Raw genomic sequence first — 26,047 nt, 5'->3', positions numbered from 1 at the left:
TAATTTAAAGCAGGAAATAACTGGGCTTCTCTGTGCCAGTGGTGTTACATTCAATCGGAGCTAGCAGAGCTTTTCAATTAGCTCAATGCTGAAGTTCCCAGGTTCAATCACCACAAACGACTCTAGTCCACTCTCCAGGTATGTATGTTCAATAAAAGATTAATGTGGGATACCTGCTGCTTTCTGACAGCTCCCCATTATTTGTTTATTGACCAGATATCCAAGTTTCACTGTGACAGGCCTCAAATTTAACCATTAGTTCAAAGGTCTATTTTGGGATATTTACTGCATCTTCCATATTGATATACGTACAGTCTATCCACATTTTAATAAATTCTGAATATTTCTATTTGCATAATCACTTTAACTGCACTCAGTGTTGCCCTGTTTTTTTGGTGCTTATTTTATACACAATGCTAAAAATGAAAACATCCCTGCAGTTTATTAATTATTCACCTGGTTGCATGTTCCAGAATGCCCTTCTTGCTGTTTTGTTCAGGTAGGGTAGGTCTGAGGTCAATATATATCAACTTACCATAACCAGTCAACGATAGTACTGTGCTTCTATATCTCTGCAACTGAAAGACACGGCACTGTGTATTTACAGCATTTTTAATCCATGAATTACTATTCTATAGTAGCAGTTACCAGTACATACAGGCAAACTTATACTGCATATACTGTTGAAGGAGCCATCTATAATGACCACTTTGGTGACTCCAAGAATATAGATATATTGTTTATACTCTTGTCCAGCAGTCATTGTAAGCAAGTTTGATTAGAACCCATTTTAAAAATCTGTATATATCAAATGTGCTTGTCGCAGAGTATTCTAGATGGAGTCAGCAGCACTGCCTGGCTCTCTGACAGGTTGCTTTTTGTCCTCATGCAGGCTGACACTGGCATGTGCTAGAAAAAAAAAAACTCCTCAAAATGTGGGGCTTTTCCACCGTCCTCACCAGTGATTCTCCTGCTCTTCTTATCCGTAAGTCTTTTGAGAAGCACACAAGAGTTAAGGCTGAACATTTTCTATAAAAAAAAAAAAAAAATCGATGAGGTCTGTCAAAGCTTGAATGGTTTTGATAGCTGTGTGCGATTTACAGGTTTTTTTTTTTTTTAGTACAACTGTTAAAATGATGCCAAGCAAATATTACTCCAGCATCCTTGCTGTGCTTTACTGAAGAGCTGTCAATGACGATGGCTTTCAGTTTCAGATACTTCAGCTTTGCAGTGTGTTGCACCACTTCCCTAAAGTCACAATTGGTAAACTAAAGGAATAACAGCAATCGCATTTATCCCAAAATCCTAGTTTTTGGAGTTGGTTTACACTGGTGTCTGACCATCCGTATAATGAGCTATTCTTGAAACATTAAAGCGATTACTATTATATCTGTGCTATTAGGATACTAGCCGAATGACAAAACTGACAGGACTAAAACAGCTTTTTTAGGAGGCCAAAATAACAGCAGAGAGGAAGATATTCCAAAGTGAGGAAGGCCACATGTAGAACTTTGCTTGTTTCATTACTGCTGAGATATAACCCTGGGGGAAATTGATCTGACCACAATAAATGTGGTAAAATAACCAAGTTTTGCTTTACAAAAACATGTTCTCATTGTCGTTGGAACAATAACGTTATTTTTCTGATTTTGTTTTCCGTACCTTATTTTTTTCATTTCATGGATTGTGAGTGTAAGGCTCAGGTGGGTTCCTAATACCTGCTGCTCAGGAAGTGAATTTATTGTGTGGTGGCAGGATAAATTCCCTTCACCAAGTAAAAATCAAATAGCATTCGGAATATACTGTAGTTCTCTGTGGCACAGATACAGGAATTGTCATTTATACAGGAATTATCATTTACACAGCCAGAATCTGTCCTGCGAACAGGCTGGTGATCCCATGAACTAGAAATTGACGTGGTTGTGCAGGATAGTTATCCTGCAGTCACTTGTTCAGTACCTGTGGCTGTAGAGAAGCACTAGGAAAAGAACACAGTGCCCTCTGCTGGTGTTACAATTCATAGCGATAACTGCTGAGGAGAGTAGGAGTGGAAGGAGAATTCTGGTTTTATATAATCCACAGCTATTGTGAGTAGCTGTAGCTATTCCTCCCAGCATGCAGTTCAGCCAGGTCTTGTTGTCAGGGTCAGTTTCAGACACTGCAGTCATGACAGCACTCCGTTTTGTTGGCTATGCAAGCTGCTGGAACTGCACAACTCCTACTGAAGTATATCGATATTGTTGTCCTGGTAACTGGATCATCAACTCAAGCCATTTAACAGATTCAAGGCCTCTGATAAAGGACATTCACAGAGAGAGAGAGAGAGAGAGAGATCGAGAGAGAGAGTGTGGGGGTGGGGGTATGGACATTCGGTTCTTAATCTAGGTCATGATGACCAGCTTTGGGATATAGTGGAGGCAAGTGTACTGTGTGTAAGTCACACTTTAGTGTGTTGTGTATATCTAGAGAACAGCTGGCCCAATTGTGATGGAATTTGATAAGATTACATTATAGAGTATATTACATTATAGCGTATATTATATTATATTATATTATTGAGTATATTATATTAGAGTGTATTATATTAAGGAGACTGTTTGTTTACCTGTCTGTCACACTTGCATGGATTGGGATTTTTTTTAGTTTTTTAATTTTGGGGGGAAAATGAAGTTGGCTACATTTTATGAATCAAGGTCATCCAGTTGTGATTCATTTACTTGCACACCCCTTGTATGTTCTCAATTTGTGTAATGTGCAATTTTACTTTAGGCCGTGTATCCCCATTGCAATTGTAAAGTAGTAATTACGATCAAGCAAAACAATCCTTTAATATGCATAATGCATAATGATACCATGGAAAAAGCTTAGTTATTGCTCTTGGGTCCTAAACTTGGTTCACACTAGTGTGAAACCACATACCTGGGTCACCAATCCCGCGTAGTGCGAAACCACATATCTAGGTCGAGCGAGACGAAATGCATGATGGGTGTGCTTAAGTGGACGAAGTAACAAACAGCCAAGCCTGTGTGAAGGTTTCACTTCTGCAAGGAACATTTCTGTTTATTCTGTTTAGCCATATTGTTGATTTGAGACTCACCAGGAGCCAGATTGCATTTGGACAGACGATTCAATCCAGAGAAGCTTGGATGGAGGCGTCTGTAAAAAGCTGCTTCCGGGGCACTGTGTACTTGCTTGTGTTACCCTATATATTGTATTTCTGTGAACAAGTCTGCAATTATTACAACATATTACAGCCTGTATGGACCAGTAGTATGTAACGTGTGTCCGTCCTATATTTAAAAAGGGATAACACTTTTACTGTGTGCTGATGATACTGGTTGAAGTCACATGGCCACTTTGTTCTACTGTTGTTGAAAATTGAAATGTGCAGGAGGAGGCAACAAGAACAACAATGGGCAACCATGTCAGGCCACAGTGGGCACAAAACCTAAAAGTGTCAGTGTAGTGAAAACCTGGCTACTTAGTCAAAGGACCAACACAATCTGGCATTAATAGAGAGTGGTCTTAGTACTGAGGAGGCTGTAGATATAATGTATTCTAATACATTTTTACCATAGATGTATTGGTGTCAGCACATTTTAACCATTTTCTTTCCAGTTTCCACATTACTATATTTTAGTGTTCCGTTATGCAAACTGTTCTATTTTACTGTTTTCATTGGATTTCATTTCTAAATTAGTTTTCTTTGCAAAGAGTTGCATCTAAAAGTTCAGAGTTTTTTTTTTATTTTTTATTATTTTTATTAGAGAGGTCATTTAACCATGAAATGCCCATTTCTGTATCCCATATTACAATGCTTAGTCACCACTCTATATTGTTATTCTTTTAAATCCAGCCTCACAAGACAGATTTTTTCATATGTAGTACATTATGTGTTTCAGGGAAAAAAAGGTGTTTTGTACAAGAAACAGAATCTAGTTACATAAATAGTTGGTTTTCTCATTTAAAAAATGCTTGGGCATTACAGGGTTAATGAGGTTATATACATTTGGCACTGCAGACGCTGACCTTAACATTAAAGGTGACTACAATAGGAATAATTCAGGACTGTATAAAAGTGGCTGTAATTGTGAAGTGGTCTTTTTACTCAGGTGGCCTTAATACAAGGTTTTACTTTATTGCAAGGTTATAAACTTTTTAACAAAGACAAAATTCTTCTGAAAGAACGGCTGAGAGAATGTTGCAAACAGTGTAGTGAAGCTTTTTCACAGGCAAACGCACATGATTCCTTCCACCAAGTTACAAATTGCCTTTCCACAGCAGCAGTGCAGCATGGCCAATTAGAATATCACCCTATGCAAACAAATCACACATGAACTGTAACGAAACCTTGGACATGGCTTTTACAGTGTTCTTGAATTCAGGAAATGCAAGGTTAGTGTGCAGCTATATTTAAATGTAGGTATCGAAATGTGTACTTGCAGGGAGCAGTCACAGACTCGATAGATAGTGCTAAGGTACTGTAACAGTTTGCTGAGGTAATAATGACCCCTTCAAAGCAGGCATTATGCACAGCATATGTTATTTATGTGCAGCTATATGTAATTTAATGAACAGTACAAAACAGGGTTCCAGTGCTATTGCTGGAAAACAGTCCTCACCAAAATATATCTGTAACACATTAATAAAGAGGTAGGAGACTGCCAGTGCCCTTGGGCTCACACATGGCCCAGCGTTGTCGGTTTTAAGTTTCTGTTTCAAAAGGAGGTCACAAGCCTGGGTCATTACTGAACTGGTAACTATCCAAGCAGTACAGGTAAGAGGGTAGATAAGTCAGCTCTGCTGTGGTTTTCAGCTCGACCCGGCAGGCCTGGGCTTTCAACTGCACAGGGAAAGTGCCCTGCGGTAAGTTGTTCTTGGCTGCCTGCCAGTTGATTAGGTTTTGAGTAGCAGTGCCATGTTAAAGTGACCCAGATAAGTAATTTCTGCTTCAGTCAGATGGCTCACTGATAAGACTGGGTCAGCCGGGATTATTATTTCTGTCACTGTGGTGACCATAGTGTAACCACACAGAGACTGTAAACTGCCATCTGTATTGTAGTCCTGTTTGAAATACAGCAGCACAGATGTCCTTTTTAGTGAAAAAAAAGGTAGCTGGTGGTATGTACAGCTATGGCTGTACATACCAGTTTTGGATCTAGAAATTTATGATTTGAGACCTAATAAAAAAAAAAAAAAAAAGTTTAGATATTTTATTTCACATGTAATCAAAGAAACTGCAAAATGATATCGCAAAAGTTTACCGGAAGCCATAATAGTAGTACAGTTTTCATGTTATATTTTTAAATGTCAGTTTTTTTGTTAAGTATATGGAAAACTACCAAGTAGTATGTAATTCAATGCTAATGTAACATTATTCAGCAGGTTTCATTCGAGTGAAGAAAAATTGGTTAATTCTATAGAGTGATGTAAAACCTTTGGCCATTAGCTGTACAGTACAATCCACTAAAGTTTGAAACAGAACTAAGGAATGTTTCAAATGGTTGTGCTGGGGGTGGGGGTTGGGGGTTGCATTCCCTCTTAATGGTTGTGCCGAGTGTTTTGTAGTCAGTTTTCTTAGGATTCAGTCTTGAATTTACTGAAATTGAAATGTTTTTTAATTTGCAGATCACAGGTGCAATCCTCCTTGCTGTTGGCGTATGGGGCAAGCTCACCTTGGGGACGTACATTTCCCTTATTGCTGAAAACTCCACCAACGCCCCCTATGTCCTGATCGGAACTGGTACTACTATCATTGTCTTTGGGCTGTTTGGATGCTTTGCAACATGCCGTGGAAGCCCGTGGATGCTGAAATTGGTATGTAGTCAAATGCAATACAATTGTATCTGCTTGTTTCACAGACCCCTACTAGAAGTAATCTAGGGCTACATGGTGTTACCTTAGTGCTACTTGCATTCCATGCAAGCAGTCATAAATGCAGTATGTGGTCAATATGACATACTGCACCAGCTACTGTTTTGTGATCTAGATGACCCTGGTTCTTCTCGTTGATGGAAAATGTGTCTCCTGTTTGAATCACAGCTACTGTAAATCAGAACATCCAAAGCACATATCTGTAGTGTGGCTCTCTCCTGTGCACCGCGTTGCAAATATTCATGTGTCTCATCTGGGGGATTGTTATCAAAGCCACCTCTCCACCATGTTATTGAGCTATTCAAGGGGAATTCATTTTGTGCCAGTACAAAGTTCATACGCCACAATTTAATATAGAATATAAGAAACTAATCATGTTAAGTACATTATTATGTACAATCGTATATATTTATTTTTTTCAGCCAAGTAGCACTAAAGTCAAGTCAATAGACGTATGATATAGCCACACACAAGTGTAAATCTGTCACGCGGGAGGAATTGTGGATTTAGTCAGGGGTGCTATTAAGATGTCATAAGCCTTTACACTGGAACTGGCATGCCCATTATCCGGCTTTGTAAAGTCACTGTAAAATAAGAACTCCATTTCATACTACTGCAGGGAAATGAAGACACTTAGCATTTTAATGGTAGCTCAAAAGCAATGAGACACGACATGTGCAGATGGTACCTGCTTAACCGTCTGCAACCTTTTATTATGTGTACTGGCCTGATGGATTTGACTTCACTGTTTTAAATGTTTTGAAAAATAACAATATCCAATATTTGGTTTCTTATCTGTATGCAAATCTGTGGAAGCCCAAAGCTAAAACTACAGGGACTTGAATCAAGAAGTCTGCAGTTGCTAAGGTTGCTAAGTAGTCATCCCAGCCACATGAACATTATAAAAGACATCACTTGAACATACTCCCATACATTCATATATACGTTCATAAGAGTTCTTGGAAGAAATGAGTGACGTTATTGGCATATGTCAACAAGACAGTCCTTGGAATATTTAAATGCTCTGTTAATATTGCTGGTGTTTTCCCCAGGTATGATTTTGTATTCCACCGCATTACCTAAATAAGGCGAGTGAAAGAGCAGGATTACAAGTTTTATGGTGAAAGTACAAACATCCGCTCCTGTTTTAGATCATTCAAATAAACCATGTGATTTATTCCAAGGGCATTTTTAGATGCACTTTTTTTTTTTATTAAACAGAATTTATACTGCGGTAGGGAAAAAAACCCTTCAGAACACTTGACACAAGAAGAGATGTTATCCACAATATTTCGATTTTTTTGCAATTTATGAAATACAGTTCATTGTTTGGGAAACGGTCATCTTGTCTCCGGTGTTTGGATTTGGTAGCTGCGGTGTATTTAACAGTGTGATATTCTTGCAGCCCTGGATGAGTTTGTATGCACAGTCTTGACCTGTTGCTTTTGTCGTCTCTGTTGACAGTATGCTATGTTCCTGTCTCTGGTGTTCCTGGCTGAGCTGGTGGCTGGTATTTCTGGTTTTGTGTTCCGACATGAAGTAGGTACCTCTCCCACCTGAAAATATTGTATTTTTGACATTTATCTTTCAAGAGTATCATTTTGATATATTAAAGTAATTTAGTGTGTGTTATTTTGGACATCATATCTGAACGAGTTATGTCTGTAAATGTATATTTGAGTGTATTGTGCTCATAGAATAACCATATTTCACAAGGCTGCATGTTCCTGCAGGAGCTTACATTGCCAGGATTTCCAAACAAATAATGACTACATGCTCATTCTCCAAGATGTCTGTGTTGTGTAATTGTTGGATCTGTTTGGATTTTCTTTCCAGATCAAGGTCACATTCCTCAGGACTTACAATGAAGCTGTCCTCGACTACAACGCGAATGATGAACGAAGCAAGGCAGTGGATTATGTGCAGACAAGTGTGAGTAAGAAGAGAGGTGTCTGGAATAGCCATAGTGTAAGTCTCTTCATGGCTCAGTTCATTTAAATCTATATTGTTCTTATTTGGTCTCCTGTTTTTGTTTCCCTTGTAGCTGCACTGCTGTGGAGTGCAGAACTACACCAGCTGGTTCGGCAGCAACTACTTCCCAGAGAACGGCATCCCGCGCAGCTGCTGTGCCAACGCCAGTGACTGCAGCCAGCAGGACATGCGCAATGCCACCATTGCCTCCACCAAGGTGTACCAGCAGGTACGTCCTGGACCATTCACCTGGGGGTCCACTATTGACAGCACTAATATATTTACCACTGCTCAGCAGGTACACCACAGATTTACTGTTATGTTCCTCCAGATTTTCCTGAACAAATAATTCATGACTTGATTAACATGGTATTTATTATGAAAGGGGTTAGATGGTGCTGCAAGCTAAATCCCTTGCTGCATTAGTTTGTTGTATCCCTTCTGTTTTTTTATTCCCTCTGTGAATATTCTGCACATCAGTGAGTTTAGAAAACCACATTTGTTATTGCTTTGAATACTAATGATTCATTTGGGCAAATGAGTCAATCTTTCTTTTGGTTTCAGGGCTGTTACAATTTGGTGACCAGCTTTATGGAGACAAACATGGGCATCATAGCTGGAGTTGCTTTCGGAATTGCGTTTTCACAGGTAAAGTTTACAACATTTGCTCCGCGTACTTTTCTTTTATGTAGCGTTTGTGAGGGATTGATTGATTGTGGAGTATGAAGATCCTAAACAGTATACATTACTAAAAGTCAGAACAACGGGATGGAATTATGCTCTTCATTTTGCTTCTAAAACATGTGTTTTTGCCTGGGTGCCTGCCAAGACTGGTCACTTTTGGAAGTAAAGTTACAAATGTCTGAGTCGTTCTGCATTGTTACAGTAGTAAAACTGTCTCTGCACTGATTGCTCATTAATTGCTTCTGGGCCATATTTTCAAAGTGTTTCCTCCATTCTTTTACTTAACTCCTTTTTTTTTAAAAGAAGAAAAAATGATGTTAATGAGAAACAAAACAGCTTGAGTGCTGGAAAGTTCAATTATATCACTTTTGTAAAATTAACAATCGTTTTACCTCATTCAAAAATTTAAAAAAATTAGAGTTAAAGACTGTGGTAAATGCTTTAAAAATATGGCCATTTAAATATACTGGTATCTATTCCTGAGGTATTTAATGAGAATGGTGTTCTGAGTGGCGTAAAACAGCCAAGAAAGTCCCCACCACAGTGATGTATTTATCTGCCCAATATGTGTTGGAAGGTAGTGTGTGATAATGTGACTAATTATTATATATGAGATATAATGTGAGTTATATATTATATAGCACTAAAAAGTCTGCGTCCTTTTGCCGTCAGTGATACACATAAACTTTTTAATTAAGCTTCCCTGAGCTCCTCATAGCTTCTTACTGCTAATCAGTTATACATGATTAATTCATTCTGATTACCCTGTGAGACTTTAAGACAGCTCCCTCAGTCCAGCTGGATGCACCTGTGTGTTTCTCGCAGGGTGTTTAGCTTAACCTAAGAAAGCAGGAGTAAGATAAAACAAAATATCCGGAATATTGTCAATGAATTCTGATTTATAGATCTTGATTGGCTAGAGCATTATTCTGTAGCAGTGTGTGGAAGGGTGGTGAATTCACTGACACAGGAGACAAAGTTGTAGTGCTAAACACCACTTGGGTGCACGATTTATTAAATTACACAAGGTGGCACTGTAGTCCTATTATTACCAACAATGGTATAAGGCTTGACAGATCACCTTGGGTACACACACAGGTGCATGAAACAATAATCAAAACAGAAGGCACAAAGAAAAAGAGAAAATTAAACACTATTAACAAAACTACAAAGTAAAGGTGCTGCATTGTGCAGCGTTCTCCGACCGTCGCTACCCGCACGGCCCGAGTCTCCGTCCTACGCTCCGGGGGTTTTTCGGGGGTCTGCCCAAGGTTTCCCCGCTACAGCTATATTTCTTTTCTTATCTTGTTTTGTTTGTGGGTGGTCTCCGTTCGTTTCTTGGTCTGGCCGCAAAGCTTCCGCTGGCTCGTTTTACGTCCTATAGGGGCAGATCTGAGGGAACAACAGAGCGTTTTGTTGTAGGCCCAGCAATCCCCCAAGGCCCGCCTTCCAGCCACTCAGAGAGAGGGAGAGACCACACCTTCTCCCAGCCTCTCCATGCCATGACTGACAGGTGGATCTTACAGGGCTTCTGCTCTCTTCCTGCAGAACCATGCATGTGCCAGACAGTCAGCACAGACCTCTCCCTGTTACACAGTGCATAAAAGCTGAATATTTAAAATTACTATCCAAGTGGTTTCTTTAAACCATATTGCCCCCTCCGTCCCCTGCCAAAAAAAACTAAACAAAACAAAACAAGCGTGTCACTACCTTACTCCCCACTCATCTGTGCCCAATTTAACACCAGACTGGACAGTCCCTATTAGGCCTAATGGGAATAACATGCAGTTAACCTTCGTGTGACCTGTTAAAGGGCTGGGCTGTGTTTCCACTCCGTTGACGATTTAATTGAACTGTAAATGTTATCGGGAAGAAAAGACAGAAAAAATCAATGAAAGCCATTAACTGCACCTTAGTTCTGATTTCCTTAATCCTTCCTTGCTCTCCGTGAAGAGCCAGCACCCACTGTGACTTCAGAGCCTTCTTATAATAAGAAGTTATAATCACAAACCAAGAGATTTACACTGTGAAGAGCCCTACATCCAGTCCTGGGTTTCACAAGAGCTAGAAGTTTGAAATATATATTGTTCCTCCCTTATAGCTGCATGAACAACTCCTATTAGTAACCCTACAGACATGTGCTCTTAGTCAAGCTGATCAGTTCAGAGCAGATTTACTACCAGGCACCTGATTATTCAATCTCCTGTACTAAAACATGCTGCACTTTCTTCTCTACACAGTTGATTGGGATGCTGTTGGCCTGCTGTCTGTCACGATTTATCACTGCCAATCAATATGAAATGGTGTAACGGCAAGGGAACAGGGTGAGTTCACACTCCAGCAGCTCCTTGGGAACTCAAGACTGTCACTGCCATTTACTCCAGCCCTGCACCGAGAGCACGCAGCACACAACTTCCAGTACCTGCCAACTGTAAAACTTGTAGTGTATTAGAATCCCTAACTGCTCATGTGCCAGTGCCTAAACCAGGCTTCGGTTATATACACACATTTTATAATATGATTGCAACATGAATCTGTTTTAAGCTTGGCATTGGTCATTTAATATATCTGCATATATTTTAGTGATAACAATGTTGAAAATAGATATATATATTTTTCTAGCGTAAGGAAACATCCAAAAGTCAATTTCTTGAATGTGTTTATTGATTTTTTTTATTTAAGCTGCAGAATCTCACAGTTGCCTTCAATTTTACATTATATAATTTATTGCAGTCTGTGTATTGCATTCTTCCATAGTTTACTGTGTCATCTGTGCTGTCTTTTAGTAAGCACTCAGGATCCAAGCTATTTAAATATCTAAGTAATGGGTATTAAACAGTAGCACTACCACTGTTACTGCACATAGTATTGTGTTTTAGACTGCTGTGATAAAACGCAATCTAAATGTATTAAGAAAGAATACGCCTTTCATGCTCTCCTTATTATATTTATGTAGTTTGAGGCTATGAGGCTAATCCAATCCGCAATGCTTTTATTACACTGTAGAAATATTTACTACAAACATTAAAACTGTGTTTGAAGAAAAACCTGCAGATGCCTGAATGCGTGGCAGCATGAGCCCTCGGTGGTCAGGGTGGGTAGAGGTGAAGAGAGATGCCTGGGTGAGAAACGCAGCCTGCACCATAGGGGGAGGTGGGGGGTTGCATGTCCCAGTTTACTTTAGCAGGCTAGCATGTTCATGTATTACAGAGGCAGGCCCTTCTTTCCACTGTTATATTAAATGGGCAATTACCATTCCCACCAAGGCCTATAAATCCACATTTGCGTTGCATTACGCCAGTGGGAAGACTACACCTCCTGTCTAAACATATTGATAGCTTGCACAATTCTTTGGGTTCAGTTTTAAGGGGTATGTAACTTATTTTGACCTCAATGACCTGCTCTTGTGGTGTCTGCAAACTTGAATTGTATAGGTTTATATACAGAACAGGTCACAGCACCGGTTAGTACGCTAAGCAGAGGTCTCCTCTCAGGAAACAGCAAGATAAGCAAGATTGATACAGGTGAATGGACTGCTGGGAGATTAGAGAACAAGTACCATGGCTGCACAGCAGTGAAAGAGCAATGAAGCTGCATCCCCAGCCTAATAGATGTGATAAAACACTGTGACAAATGTTCATAGAAAATGATGATGATAATGTATATAATACACTATATTCCTTTATGTTTCTGAGCAGTTTCTTAACTATAAAGTGAAGCTTTATAGTAACACCCAACAAATGAAGTACTAACTTATTATAACATAAAACTAAATTTTAGCCCAGAACTACTATTAAACATTAAAGACATGTTTGTTTTTTGTTTTTGTTTTTTAACTTTGAATGTGAGCTGTATGTTTTGACATCTGTGCACAGGATAAGATGTACTGGAATTTTATTTTACAAATCTTTAACAGTGATTAGTTTATTTCTAATGTCTGATTTTTTTTTTTTAATAAACAACCAATATTTCTGCAATATTTTTTGTATTTCAGGGAGATAAAGACTGCATTTATCATCCTGAAGTTGTGGAAGACTGTGGGAGGACACCTCAAGAACACTAGCCACTCCATTCTCATTCTCTCTGCTCACTACTTATTGTAGCACATCATTCCTTGACATAGTTGTGCCATGAAAACAAGCTTACTTTCTATACTTCAACCCTTAACGATCCCTGTCGGCCTCAAGATCAGTGTCAACTTTATACCATAGGTCCTGCGCCACTGTGGACACGCATGTAGTATCTGGGTTGTATAGTTGCTATTTAAAATGTGAAAGCATTAACTACATTTCTATAAGACTAAAAAAACAAAAAAACTATTGATACATTATAGTTTTCCATCCAGTACCTTCTTATTTTCAGCCAAAAAGGAAAGATTTTCAGAAATGATGCAAGTATACATGAAAATAATAGCACGAAAAACAATGTAAAGATGAAGTGCTTGAAGGGAGCACTTCTCCCGGATGTTAGACTACAGTCTTTTAATCTTATTGTACATGTAACGCTTCTGCTTTTTTGCTGCTGTATTGAGTACATCGCTGCATCTGATCCTGTGTAATATTATTACTAAAATGTGTGCAGTTGCTTTATATATGAATATGCTTTGTATTGTGGTTGTTTTGTTTAGTAGGTCAGTGATCCACAAACTCTTTTCAGGAAGCTGGTTTGGGGTTTAAATATTTTCTTAAAAATCTATGGATTTCAAAAGTGGTTAAATAAGAACTAAAAAAAACACTTCAACATTGTCCTTGTGGTTGTGTATAGTGTTGCAATGCAACTTGAGGCGTAATGAGAAAATATAAAGCATTTTATTTTTTAATGACATTATTTTGTTGTGTAGTTACCACGTTGTAACTACACGATCTGATTTATAGGAGAACCTCAGAGTTATGAACACCACACTTCTAAACTGACTGGTCAACCAAACACAACACCTGAAACTGGACACAGGGCTCCTGTAAAAGGTGTGTTTAAATGAAAACCACAGCTTTCCTGGCTTCTTTTTTGGTTGTATTATTATTATTATTATTATTATTATTATTATTATTATTATTATTATTATTATTATTCCTCATTTTAAATGTGTAAACCTTGTATTAATACAGTACACATACAATACATCATTGAACAGTTTCAGAGTCACAAACATTTCAGTCTTATCAGCATTCTCCATTCCCTTTGTGTTCATAACTGTGGGGTTCTACTGTAGTTAAGTGATAACTACACTTTGAAATGAAAGAAGAAAACAGTCCAGAACCGTTTCATGAAGACTTTATTCCACGCCCAATAGTCTTTTTAAACAAATTACGAGCTCAAGCTTTGTGAGGCCTACAAATAATGATTTCAAAAATATGGCTGTCACTTTAAATTTGTCTGGGGAATGTACTTTGTCCTGCTATAGCTCTATTCAGTTGCACATCAGAAACACACAGTGCCTCATGAATATCAGTTGTGCACTTCTGCATTCTCTTGCAAATCAGTGCAGCTGCTAACTGTAAAATCACATAAACTCCCTATTTGCAAAGCTATAGACTGCCTCTTGAAAACCCTGCTGGAAAACACTGGAAAATGTTGTTCTTCTACTGAAATGCCAAGCACCTGTGCATTTACAGTAGGTCTAAATGGCTTCTTGCCCTGTATTAGATCACTGTTGCAACTGCATGGGGGCTCCCTTGCAGTCCTGGGTGCAGGAGTAAAGGGAGCACTGTAACCTTATTTAATAAAACTGTGATGTGAGTAACTCAGGCTGGATGATTCAAAAGCAGCCTTTTGTACTATTTTTTGTGTACTGTACGTGTTTATTGCCTTGTTTTGAAGTTGTTGCAGGCTGCCACCAGCGATGTTTGTGTAGGTGGATCAGTGTTGAAAGCAAATCTAGAAAATTCTGTAGAAAATAACTCCAGTTTGAAGGGATTAGAAAAGTTTGTATAATAAAAATAAAATAAAAAAACTTTTTAAACTCATCACCAGTTAGCATGCCAACAAAAGTATGTTGATATTGTAAGCAATTGTGATCTTTAATAATAAACAGTCATTACAACTTTCGCAGTGGTGTGGCTTTGTTGTGAAGAACTGATTGCTGAAAGCACAGTAATATTCTCAAATTAGCCTTTGCCAGTTCAGAGAGGAGAGATAATGGGTTAATGTGTGTTTTCCATTTGAAGTCATTTTTCAGTCCCTAGCCCAGGTTGGATACATAGAGGATCGTTCATAAACGTCAAAGGAGTACTATGGTTATTCCATTAATAAGGATAAGACAACCAACTGACAGGAGTGAGCCCTTTCAGTTAGCAAGCTGCTAATTCTTTCTATAGAATAAAATAAAATGAAAGAGATGAATACGCTCCTTTTTTAATCGTTTAGACTTGCTGAGCTGATGGCTATATTGTTCTGTCTTAAATATTCTTGTGTAATAACAGGTAGAAAGATGAATTTGTAAGCAACCGTCCTGCTAAGTGCTAGAAAAAACTGTGTAAAACCAGTCCCAGGTGGTTAAATACCTAAAAGCTGGTTTTATCTTCTGCTCTTTATTTCTGGAGCTTTCTAATAAAGCTCTTGGGATTTACACCGTGGGTGTGAGACAAACATTAAGTGGATGAAACTCTTTTTTGAATGCAAATGCTGAGGTACAGGGCTCGATTCTGATGAAACGAGTGCAATCGCAGACACAGTGGTTAAAGTCAAATGCGTCTGCCCCATAGGGCATGGCTTCTCCAAAAGTGTGATTTGATCAAAATAAAAACCCAGCGCAAGCACTTTTAGTGGCACACTGACAGCGCCCAGCCAGTCAATGCTGAGTAGGTTGGGGAATCTGCTATCCAATCAGGGCCAGGCAACAATCCCTTTAAGAGACAGAGGGCCTCATTTACTAAAGGTTCTTATGCGATAACATACGTTATCCAAGGATAAGGTGCATGCTAGGTATTTATCAACTACGATAAGGCGCGACTTAAAGCATAAGACGTGAGAATACATCAGCATGCAAAATGCATGCTGATGTATTCAAATGAAGTGTCATGACTGAGAGCACTAATGAGGCTAATGATATTCAGACGATATTTAATAAACTGTGCTAACCATGAAGCACACCTTAAATCCTGTGCTAGATAACACTGATGGAAAGCAGGTGTTACGAGCCGAGATCCGTCTTAAAGCTGTCTGTCAGCACAAGGTACAGCTATACAGTATGTATGTACGATACTACACATCCGAAACTCTGTAAATGAGTAAGACTAATTTTAAAATAAATGTGTTTATATACTAAAACGCACATATACCAGCCGACTGCATAAAATAAATAAAGAAAAACAACTTTTAAACAGAAATGTGTCTATATACAGGTATATTATGATTAAATAAAACTGTACAAACAAAATAAGTAACAGGACATTGAAAATAAATGTGTTTATGTAGCCTACAGACATAAAAAGCATGCAAAAGCTTACTATGCAAACGAAAAAAACAAATTGTCATAACATACTATGCAAACGAAAAAAAGACATAACTGCGTTCATACAGACATAATTGAAATACGGTAATATAAATAAAGGAAATTGGGTTTACAATCACAACAGCACATAATATTAAAGAAGGAAGTGTTCTCCTAAATCGCATACAGTGCCTATAGTAAGTATTTACCCCCCTTGGACATTTTCACAGTTTGTTGTGTTACAACCTGAAATCCTGATGCATTTAAATGGGATTTTTTTTCCCCTTTAATTTACACAACCTACTCAACACTTTGAAGAGGCAAGAGAATTTCTATTGTGAAACAACAGTTAATGAAAAATAAAAAAAACTGAAATGTCTTGGTTAGATAAGTATTCACCCCCGAGAGTCAATACTTGGTAGAACCACCTTTGGCAGCAATTACAGCTGTGAGTCTTTTGGGGTAAGTCTCTACCAGGTTTGCACATCTGGATCGTGCAATATTAACCCATTCTTTTTGCAAAATTGTTCAAGCTCTGTCAAGTTGGATGGGGATCGTTGGTGGACAGCAATCTTCAAGTCTTGCCACAGATTCTCAGTCGGATTCAAGTCCGGGCTTTGACTGGGCCACTCCAGGACATTCACTTTCTTGTTTTGAAGCCACTCCAGTGTTGCTTTGGCTGTGTGCTTGGGGTCATTGTCCTGCTGAAAGGTGAATCTCCATCCCAGTCTTAGGTCTTTTGCAGACTGAAGCAGGTTTTCCTCAAAGATTTGCCTGCTATTTAGCTCCATCCATTTTGCCCTCTACCCTGACAGGCTTCCCAGTCCCTGCTGATGAAAAGCATCCCCATAGCATGATGCTGCCACCACCATGCTTCACAGTAGGGATGGGTTTGCACCAGACATAACACTTTGCATTTAGGCCAAATAGTTCAATTTTTGTTTCATCGGACCACAGAATATTTTGCCACATCTTTTCAGAGTCTCCCACATGCCTTTTTGCAAATTCCAAGTGGGATTTTACATGGCTTTTTTCAGAAATGGCTTCCTTCTTGCAACTATTCCATACAGGCCAGATTTGTGGATTACCTGAGCTATTGTTGACACATTGACAGTTTCTTCCATCTCAGCCATGGAACGCTGTAGGTCTTTCAGAGTTGTCATTGGCCTCTTGCTGGCTTCTCTGACCAATACCCGGCTGCTCAGTTTGGGAGGACGGGTGTTGCTGTATACCTTCCACTTCTTAATGATCGACTTGACTGTGCTCCAAGGGATATTCAATGCCTTTGAAATCTTTTTATACCCCTCCCCTGATCTGTGCCTAAACACAACTTTATCTCAGAGTTGTTTTGAAAGCTCCTTGATCTTCATGGTAGTATCTTTGCTTTGAATGCACTACCCAACTGTGGAACCTTACAGAGACAGGTGTATTTAATCTGAAATCATGTGAAACACTTTTATAGCACACAGATGGACTCCATTTAACTTATTGTGTGAATTCTGAAGGCAATTGGTTGCACCTGAGCTTATTTAGGAGTGTCATAGCAAAGGGGGTGAATACTTATCTAATGAAAACTTTTCAGGTTTTTATTTTTAATTGATTTGTTTTTTCACCCCCACCCCCCATTTTTTCACACATTGAAAGTATTGAGTAGGTTAAATCAAAGGGGGGAAAATCCCATTTAAATGCTTCAAGATTTCAGGTTGTAACACAACAAACTGTGAAAACGTCCAAGGGGGGTGAATACTCACTATAGGCATTGTACCTGCATACAGTGCACCTTTTTTTTTCTCCACACGATTTTGGGCACAGCTATACCATTGCATGTGTCGGCTGGCACTGGGGTCGATACGTTATGCATACCTGCGTTTACTTCTACACAAATAATTCTGTACCTTCACAGCGTAACCGATTTGAGCTTTTCTGTACAAAATGATTCTTTGTCTAGCTACAATAGATTATACAGTAGGCTATGTAGGGTATAATTACTCCTAGTTAGGCTATGTACAGTATAATTACTCCTAGTTATTATCACCTGTGCATTTCTTGCAATTGGTGTCTGCGAGATCCATGTTGTAAAACACGTGAATGGCATTTCAATGTACAGAAATGCGTTGATCGCTGAAATACGCCACCTAGTCTAAATGCCAACTCCATACTACGTTGTATTCAGTTTCATTAATGTAGCCTAAGAGCTGCAGACTGATCTAATCAATGATGGATAAAAAAGGCTACTATACTGTATAAGCGACATGCTTTTTACCACTTTCACGCATAGAGGTCACGTCAGTGGATAGCTATTTTTAAGTGATTATCTCCTATAGAAACTCTGTTTTGACATCACTAATGCATGGTATCCTCTTCAGTGGACGTCTACCGAAATTAAAACGCCTGCCATCTAGTGGCATTTGATAGGTACTACAAAAACAGAATACATTTATATATATATATATATATATATATATATATATATATATATATATATATATATAATATATATAGTGACAGTTTATAAATTACTGGTGTGTGTATGAAATATCAGTTATCTTAACTAATGTTGTGGGTTACATTCCCTTTGTATACTGATGCACAAGAGAAATGCAACACTCAGGTCTAATGGATTTAATCAAATATTTTAAACATAGATATAGATAGATATCAAACAAAATCACAGAAAATGTGAATGAAAATATAGATCAAAGAATCATAGGTTTTCAGTGTGAAACGTGATACACTGTCAAAATGAAAACATTACAAAGTTAATATCGGGCATGACCTCCCTGAGCATTAACACAATCCTGGCAGCGTTGACGCATAGACCTGATCAGCCTCTGGATAGACTGATGTGGGATGTTCCGCCACTCTTCCTGTGCAGCTGCAGCCAGCTGGCGAAGGTTGGCTGGTCACGGTTGTCTCCTGTGAACGGCACTGGCGATTTGGTCCCACAGATGTTCTATTGAACTCAGGTCAGGAGAAAAAGCTGGCCACAGCAAGGCCTTGACATTGTTTCTTGAAGTAATGCAATTGTAATCCTAGCACTGTGTGGTCTTGCATTGTCCTGCTGGAAAATTGACACTTTCAGATTGGCTTACAGGAATGGAAAAACTGTTGCCTCAAGGACTTTGTCAATGTATCGCTGAGCAGTAAGATTGCCCTCAATCTGTACCAAAGGTGTTCTTGTGTTAAAGGAGATTCCTCCCCACATCACACTTACACCATCCCACTGGTTGGCTTGCACAACGCAACAGTCAGCATAACACTCACCACGCCATCTCCACACATGTTGTCTTCAGTCAGGTCTGTCAAGGGCAAAACAGCATTCATCGGTGAATAAAACACTCCACCACTCTCTCTGCCGCCACCTCAGATGTTCTCTGGCCCACAGACGGCGATTTCGTCTCAGCTGTCAACATGTTAGCCCTGAATGGCCTCCGAGCATGCAAAGCATTTTCATGCAGACGGCGTGCTACAGTCATTCTGCTGATGCGCAGGTAATTTCTTCCTGGAATTTCTCGTGCTGCAGCCACCGCAATCTGAAAACGATTACGCAGATGGATCAGTCAGATGCGACAGTCCTGGGCCGGTGTGGTGACCCTCTGCCTTCCAGACTCTTAATCAACTCATTTTGGCAATTTTAGCTCAACTCAAATACCAAACACTGAGCACCTGGTGTTTTTTTTTATGAAATCACATGACTGGAGCTCAGTATTTTGTTATTCCAAGGAACAATACTACTCAAACAACAACAACCCTATCTGCTCATTATTTAAAATGTAAATAACATTATGCATGTGCCCAATGAGCTATTGATGTAAAACTTAGACTGCTGCGTTTTCATTGTGCATCAGTATATAAGTTTAAAGCAAACCTGTGGCCACAGTGGTCCTCTCAGAAAGATGTATAACCTATATCTAGTACACAAGTGTAACTTTAAACCTGCCCCCCTGCATTTAGTACATCGTACAGTATATGTACAAGACACTGGTGTAGACATATTGAGAGTGAGGCAATGGTCCTGAAGCTGTAGATCCTAAAATCAATGTCCTATCCTTTCTTATCTTCTGTACCATTTGTACCCTTTTTTGAACTTTTCATTTCTAACACATGTTCAGGGGTTAAAGCACAACAGCCCTGTCCATGTTTGACTGCTTCACAGTTTCTTACAGGTTGTACATGAATTGAAGACATCCTATGAAGAAGTAGCTGTAGGTTGGCGCACTTCAAAGATTGGATGTTCCCTAGCACAAGCGTATGGAAAAACATTCTCATTGGGCGCCTCTATGCTGCACCACCACATTCTCTAAACTGACTACTGAAAATAAAGTGTGGCTAGAGGTTAGTTTGGCCTCCCGTAAGCTCTATGTGTACTGTAACTGCAACATTACTGTGGAAATTGACCATGGTGCAACATCTTGTCCTGGGGCCTAAACATGTTTAAACCTTCATGCCAAATGTGTATGTTTATGTGGACTTCTACAGACTAATCTTACTGTACTCTAGCACGGGTATTGTGGGATAGATTTACTAAGCTTTTCTCCACATTTGTGTTGTGTTATTCTTGTTTTGAAAATATGAAAACTCCTGTGGTTGGAGAAATGTTGCAGTTTTGTTTTGTGCAACACTGCTTCTTAACACAAGATGGCACTATATCATCATACAATAAATATTTAAACCGGCTAAATGTTGAAATGACAGATCTACAGTGTCTACAGTACTTTCTATTGCGTCTCTGACAGATTATGCTCAGATTATGCTCAGTTGGAAGCAGGGTGCCCCATCCTAACACCTACAGTGAATCAAGGATCTAATGCAATATTTCAAGTGAAAGAGTGAGCAGTTTAAGATTATTTTTTTCCCCCACCGTGTTTATAGACACTCAACGGGAGATACATTTAATGAATATTTCTGTGTGTATATATATATATATATATATATATATATATATATATATATATATATAGGTAGGTAGTGGACAAAAAAAATGGAAACACCTGGGTAAATTAGGGACACCAAGTATATTGAAAGCAAGGACTTCCACACAGGTGTGACTCATGCGTTAATTAAGCAAATAACATCCCAGCATGCTTAGGGTCATGTATAAAAATGCTGGGCAGGGCTGGTTGCCTATAATTATGGCTAGCATGGCTGTAAGAGGAGACCTCAGTGACTTTGAAAGAGGGGTGATTGTTGGGGTGCGTTTGGCAGGAGCTTCAGTGACCAAGACAGCTCAACTTGCTGATGTTTCACGAGCAACGGTGTCTAGATGATGTCGGCATGGAACTCCAAGGGAAAGACATCATCAGCAACGGGCAACAGTGGGCAGAAGCGCATACTCCAGGATCGTGATATCTGTGCATTAATTTGTAGTGCAAGGTAAAACAGACGAGCAAATGCAAATCAATTGACTGCAAATTTCAACCTGGGGCGCGAGCAGACAGTTTCATCAAAAACGGTCTGCCGAGAACTCAACAGAGCGGGATACCATAGTGGCCCAATGCCCTATTTAGTGACTTTACATTGGTGTTTCCATTTTTTTGTCCACTACCTGTATGTATGTATATATATATATATATATATATATATATATATATATATATATATATATATATATATATATATATATATATACACATACTTTTATAGTTATAGTTTTCAAGTACAAAAGCCACATATTTGACATTTTTAGAAAATGCTGTTTAGAAAAAATATAATAAATAAAATTGTCTGGTATAAAATATATTGGAATTAACTTTGAATGCATAATATAAAGTATATAAATCAAATCTTTAGATACAGTTCAGTTGATTTTAATTGACTGTAACTTGCTGATTCCGTCCACTTTGTTTAGCAGTATCCACGCTGTATTAATTTCTGTTAAATATCTGGACCATAACAAGATGCTATTTCAAAGTGCAGAGTCAAGACTGACCCATAATAATTTTATCTACCTTTATGAAAAATAAATGTCTAGGATATCATTATGTTTCTATAATCTGTGAGATAAATCAACATATATTCTAAGCAAAATAGATATGATAAATATGTATAAAAACATTGAAAATATAGTCCAGAAGTATTTCATATGCTATATAGCTGGTCGAAAAATACATTCTAATATAACTAGTAACTGAAATATAATAAAATGCATTTTGCTTATGCATCTATTTTTTCATCTGGGTAACTTATAACCAAAAAGATACCTTGTTAAAAATAAAAGATCAGAAATATGTTTCAATGACATGGCCTTGTCTTTAAAACAAGTGCTTATTCAGGTTATGCAAAGCCATCATAGTAATATCTGAAAGTAAGGTGTGCTTTCTTTAACTTAGCTGTGATGCCATCAGTTTTTAAAAATGCATGTTTGCTACAGCTTCTTTCAAATGCACTACAAAATGAATGTAGAGGCAATACTATCCATAGAATCATTTAATTAGATAGAAGCCTTTTTAATATGTTTTTTCCTGCAAAAAAATGGTTAACGATAGTCTGAGTGTGACTGACACAATGAAACAGGCCTATGACAAGATTTATTAGCCTGCTCTTCCCATTGAAAATCACAGAAAGGCCAGGCAGGCAGGCTCCCCAGTGCACAGCCCACTTCTTCCATTTGACAAGAAGGGAAGGCTTCCAAACAGCCAAGCAGGAGCTGTTCTGCAATCAGATGCAAAACTGGCCAGCGCCTTGCATTCTGAGTCAGGCAACCCCCTTGTTCAAGGTCACAGTAATCCCTGGTGTTCTGCATCTTCTGATATCTTGGACGTCATGTTCTTTTTTAAAGACAGGTCAGTGGTGTTGAATACACGGCAGGTTGTTTTAGGTTTTAGATCTATCATGTTATTGCTTGCGTGAAAGGGCTTGCATTTGGAAAGGTTAAGCGTTCTTATATTTTAATTACAGTCAAATTATGCTGCCCATGTCCTAAGGGTTAAGTGCTGATTTTATTTCAGACAAATCACTACGTTAATTAAACAACCAGCAATTAATTTTGTTGTGCTTTAGTACCACTGGCATAACAGTTTATGTTCTTAAATGTGCTGTGTATGTGATCTTGGGCTAAGACCAAGACATACACAATGTCTAAAATCTAAATTTATGAAATCTTGTATTATCCTGATTTTGGTTATAACACATATCACATCCCATACTGTCCTGTATGGGATGTGTGATTTTTCTCTCTGATAAAGAATGAAATGTACAATTCTACAAATAAAAATAATGAAAAGCAATTGATTGGAATGTGGAGATTAACCAAATAATTAAGTCTTAAATCTTAATAGTTATAGCTACCTTCCCCAGTTTCAGATCAAAACCAACAAACTGGTCTTTTCTCAGGCCTCTCTGACTGCTGGGGCTAGTACCCACCCACTAATGAGACATCTCCCATAATGTTCATATTTATTTGTTTTCGCTTGAATGTTACCCTCCTCTCCCAGCCTCTGTTCCCTTCCCTCCATTCAATCTTTCTCAAACTATGATTCAGCATTTAATATATAAATGTTATTTATACAATTCTTTCTTACCATACCTGGTACCCCCCCCCATTAGAAAAATACAGCACATGTTTCAGCTTCCTGCTTCTGACTTATCATGTGTCTTGTGCACAGGCTTCTTTTATCCACGGGTCACTCGGGTTCACTCCCAGCACATGCACGAACACAGCAATGTCAGGATTCTGAGCAGGGAGGCAGAAAAAATGTGTGCGTTCACCAGTATCATTATTATTCACATTGGAGGTAGCCTGCGGGTCCAAGACGGTGGATTTGGCGGCCCTAGTCAAATTCTGCATATGTATATTAAAAAAGGCTATACTGCACATGCAAAAATATGAAAAATGTGGTATACTTCTGAGACTGAATAGCTTGTCCTTGTTGACCTTTTGAATAGGATTGAGGTGTATTTGCATAGCTCATGCTTGGATGTTTCTGGTGCTGTTAGTCTCTGTGACAGGCTCCTGCCGTGTGGGTGCATGCATTCGCTGCTGAGTGACAGGCAGGAGAGGAGAAGGAGGTTGTAGTTGATACGCTCTTACATAGACACAGACTACAGCTCACGTGACATTACCAGCAATGGTAGCGAACGGAGGGCATACAGGGGAATGAATGTAAATAAAAATAAAACACTGTACTAAAACTATCAAATAAGAGGTGCCATGAAAACGGTGTGCACTAACACATGGAGATCCCCCTTACTTACCTCCATCTCTATACTTTGGTGAGATCTACAATACCTGAACTAATTGTCTCTCTTCAATAAACAGACCCTGACTCTGGCTACTCACTCGGTCGTTGGCGGTTTCTGTTTCTTTCTTCATCTCCGACCCTGGTTTACCCTCACAGCGATCGGGTGGCTTTCAGCAAGATGTTTCGCTTTCTTTATCTGTGTAGCGTGGACGATGGCCAGCTCTTTGGCTTTGCAGCAGCCCTGAAATGAATAAACAGGACCTTTTTATACCTGACACCCCGCTGGAACACGCCTACCTGCTGATTAGATTCCACACCCAATCATACACAGCAGGCAGGCTCTCCCATTAATTACAATAATTACACACATTTTACACAATATATACACACAAACCCACTCTTCACGTGCAGGGCTCCTGCCCTGCCACAGTCTCTTACTTTTAGCTGCAAACCCCCACATTTTTATAAGGATACATCAGATACACCATATTGATTTGCTGTATAATTTTATTTCCCAGAAGTTCAAGTAAGACAAATAGAAAGCATTGATAAGACTCAGGAAAAAGTCAGGGGCATGTAAACCAGAGGGAAAGAAAAACAGGATACTAATCTTGTTAGACTAATTACAGTCGCTCTGCAGCTTTACCAACCTTGGGTGCTAACCTCGTTAGCTAGAGAGATCCCTGCTCCGTGCAGAGACAATAGGAAAATGGGCTCGGCTCCAAGTCAGACCTCACAATTAGTACCTCTTCTTGGTCAGACAAACTCTACTGAAAGTGGCAGCGTAAAAAATGTGAAATGTATAAAACATCCTTTTAACCACAAGAAGCTTTTAATGTGGATTTTATCTTCCATTTCTACTCTGGGCTTTGCTTTCTTAATGTCCTGCCATATAATATTGATAATGTAGATGAGAGTTAAGTGACACCGATGTCAGCCACTGCTCCACCCCATTGCCAGAACGTTCTTTATAATGAGGGACTACTCTGCATATCCTTTCTAAAAGGAACAGTCAAATTAAAGGTAACATAAAAGTTTTCATAAACACATTTTAAACACATTTAAGAAGGTTGTTACTTTACAAACACATGCTGAAAATAATAACTTTACAAGTGTTTCTTGAACACTGTAGCACAAAAAAAATGGGCTTCCTTGAGTCAAAACAAATGCATACCTCACTTCTGTAGCAGGGAGTAGCTGCCAGGGAGTAGTCAGAAAGATTCAGGGAGGGAGGAAGTTTGTGTGCCTGCAGCTAAAACTAAAAACAAAGCTCAAACAAATGGAATGTTTTCTGTCTAGTTCACAGCGACAGAAGGTTATACAATAGTGAAAGCAGCATGTAGTATTCACCCAGTAATCCTATGTTAGTGAACACGATTGTGGCACAGTGTCTGGAATTTAATGTATCTCAGAAGCTTAGTAAAACAAACAAACCAACAAACAAACAAACAAACAAACAAACAAACAAAAACACACAGACAGTGTGGTTCATTTTAATAAAATATAAAGTATGCTTACTGGCTGTAAAAAAATATATGATAGGCTACAAGTACAAAATAAATGGGATGGAAACAGTGAACAAAAACCTTGAAAAGGATCTTGGTGGTATAGTTGAAAATGCAAATAGAATGTTCGATTACATACATATCTAGGGAAGTAATGCTAAGACTACATAATGCCTACTTTGGTCACATGACTACAAAAAGATCCCTGATCCCAAGATTTAATGGCATGAGTTATGGACAAGTTAAAGGAATGTAATCTCATCAGCCCACAAAACATACTGTATGTGAGAGAAAGATTGCAATAGAAATGTATAAAATCCTAAATGGTATAGATAAAGTTAGCCAAAGTCACAGAGTAGTATGAGAGGGCATCTAAGAGGCACTTTTTTACACAGAGAGCTATA

At 38.7% G+C, this 26,047-nt stretch overlaps 1 protein-coding gene and 1 long non-coding RNA gene across 3 annotated transcripts in view; one reads left to right on the top strand and one right to left on the bottom strand.

The window, feature by feature from the left end:
* Window positions 1–14,569, top strand: part of LOC117407396 (tetraspanin-7) — a 51,823-nt gene extending 37,254 nt beyond the window's left edge. Inside the window, exons 2-8 of one of the 2 annotated variants that reach the window (XM_034012374.3) lie at window positions 5,629–5,817; window positions 7,339–7,413; window positions 7,711–7,806; window positions 7,919–8,074; window positions 8,410–8,493; window positions 10,770–10,853; window positions 12,524–14,569. In XM_034012374.3, coding sequence (XP_033868265.2) covers window positions 5,629–5,817; window positions 7,339–7,413; window positions 7,711–7,806; window positions 7,919–8,074; window positions 8,410–8,493; window positions 10,770–10,838 — 669 coding nt within the window. In that variant the 3' untranslated portion in view covers window positions 10,839–10,853; window positions 12,524–14,569. Of the gene's footprint in view, window positions 1–5,628; window positions 5,818–7,338; window positions 7,414–7,710; window positions 7,807–7,918; window positions 8,075–8,409; window positions 8,494–10,769; window positions 10,855–12,523 lie in introns of those variants that run through there. The other variant, XM_059028920.1, reaches the window with a different exon arrangement.
* On the bottom strand, window positions 9,811–25,018 carry LOC131737768 (uncharacterized). The gene is made up of 3 exons (XR_009329374.1): window positions 24,789–25,018; window positions 24,237–24,379; window positions 9,811–9,921 (listed from the first exon to the last, which is right to left on the bottom strand). It is a non-coding gene; the product is annotated as an uncharacterized LOC131737768 (long non-coding RNA).
* Between the last annotated feature and the right edge of the window lie 1,029 nt (window positions 25,019–26,047).

Source organism: Acipenser ruthenus, chromosome 8, assembly GCF_902713425.1.
Source record: "Acipenser ruthenus chromosome 8, fAciRut3.2 maternal haplotype, whole genome shotgun sequence".
NCBI lineage: Eukaryota > Metazoa > Chordata > Actinopteri > Acipenseriformes > Acipenseridae > Acipenser > Acipenser ruthenus.
This window is presented reverse-complemented; position numbering and strand designations above follow the sequence as displayed.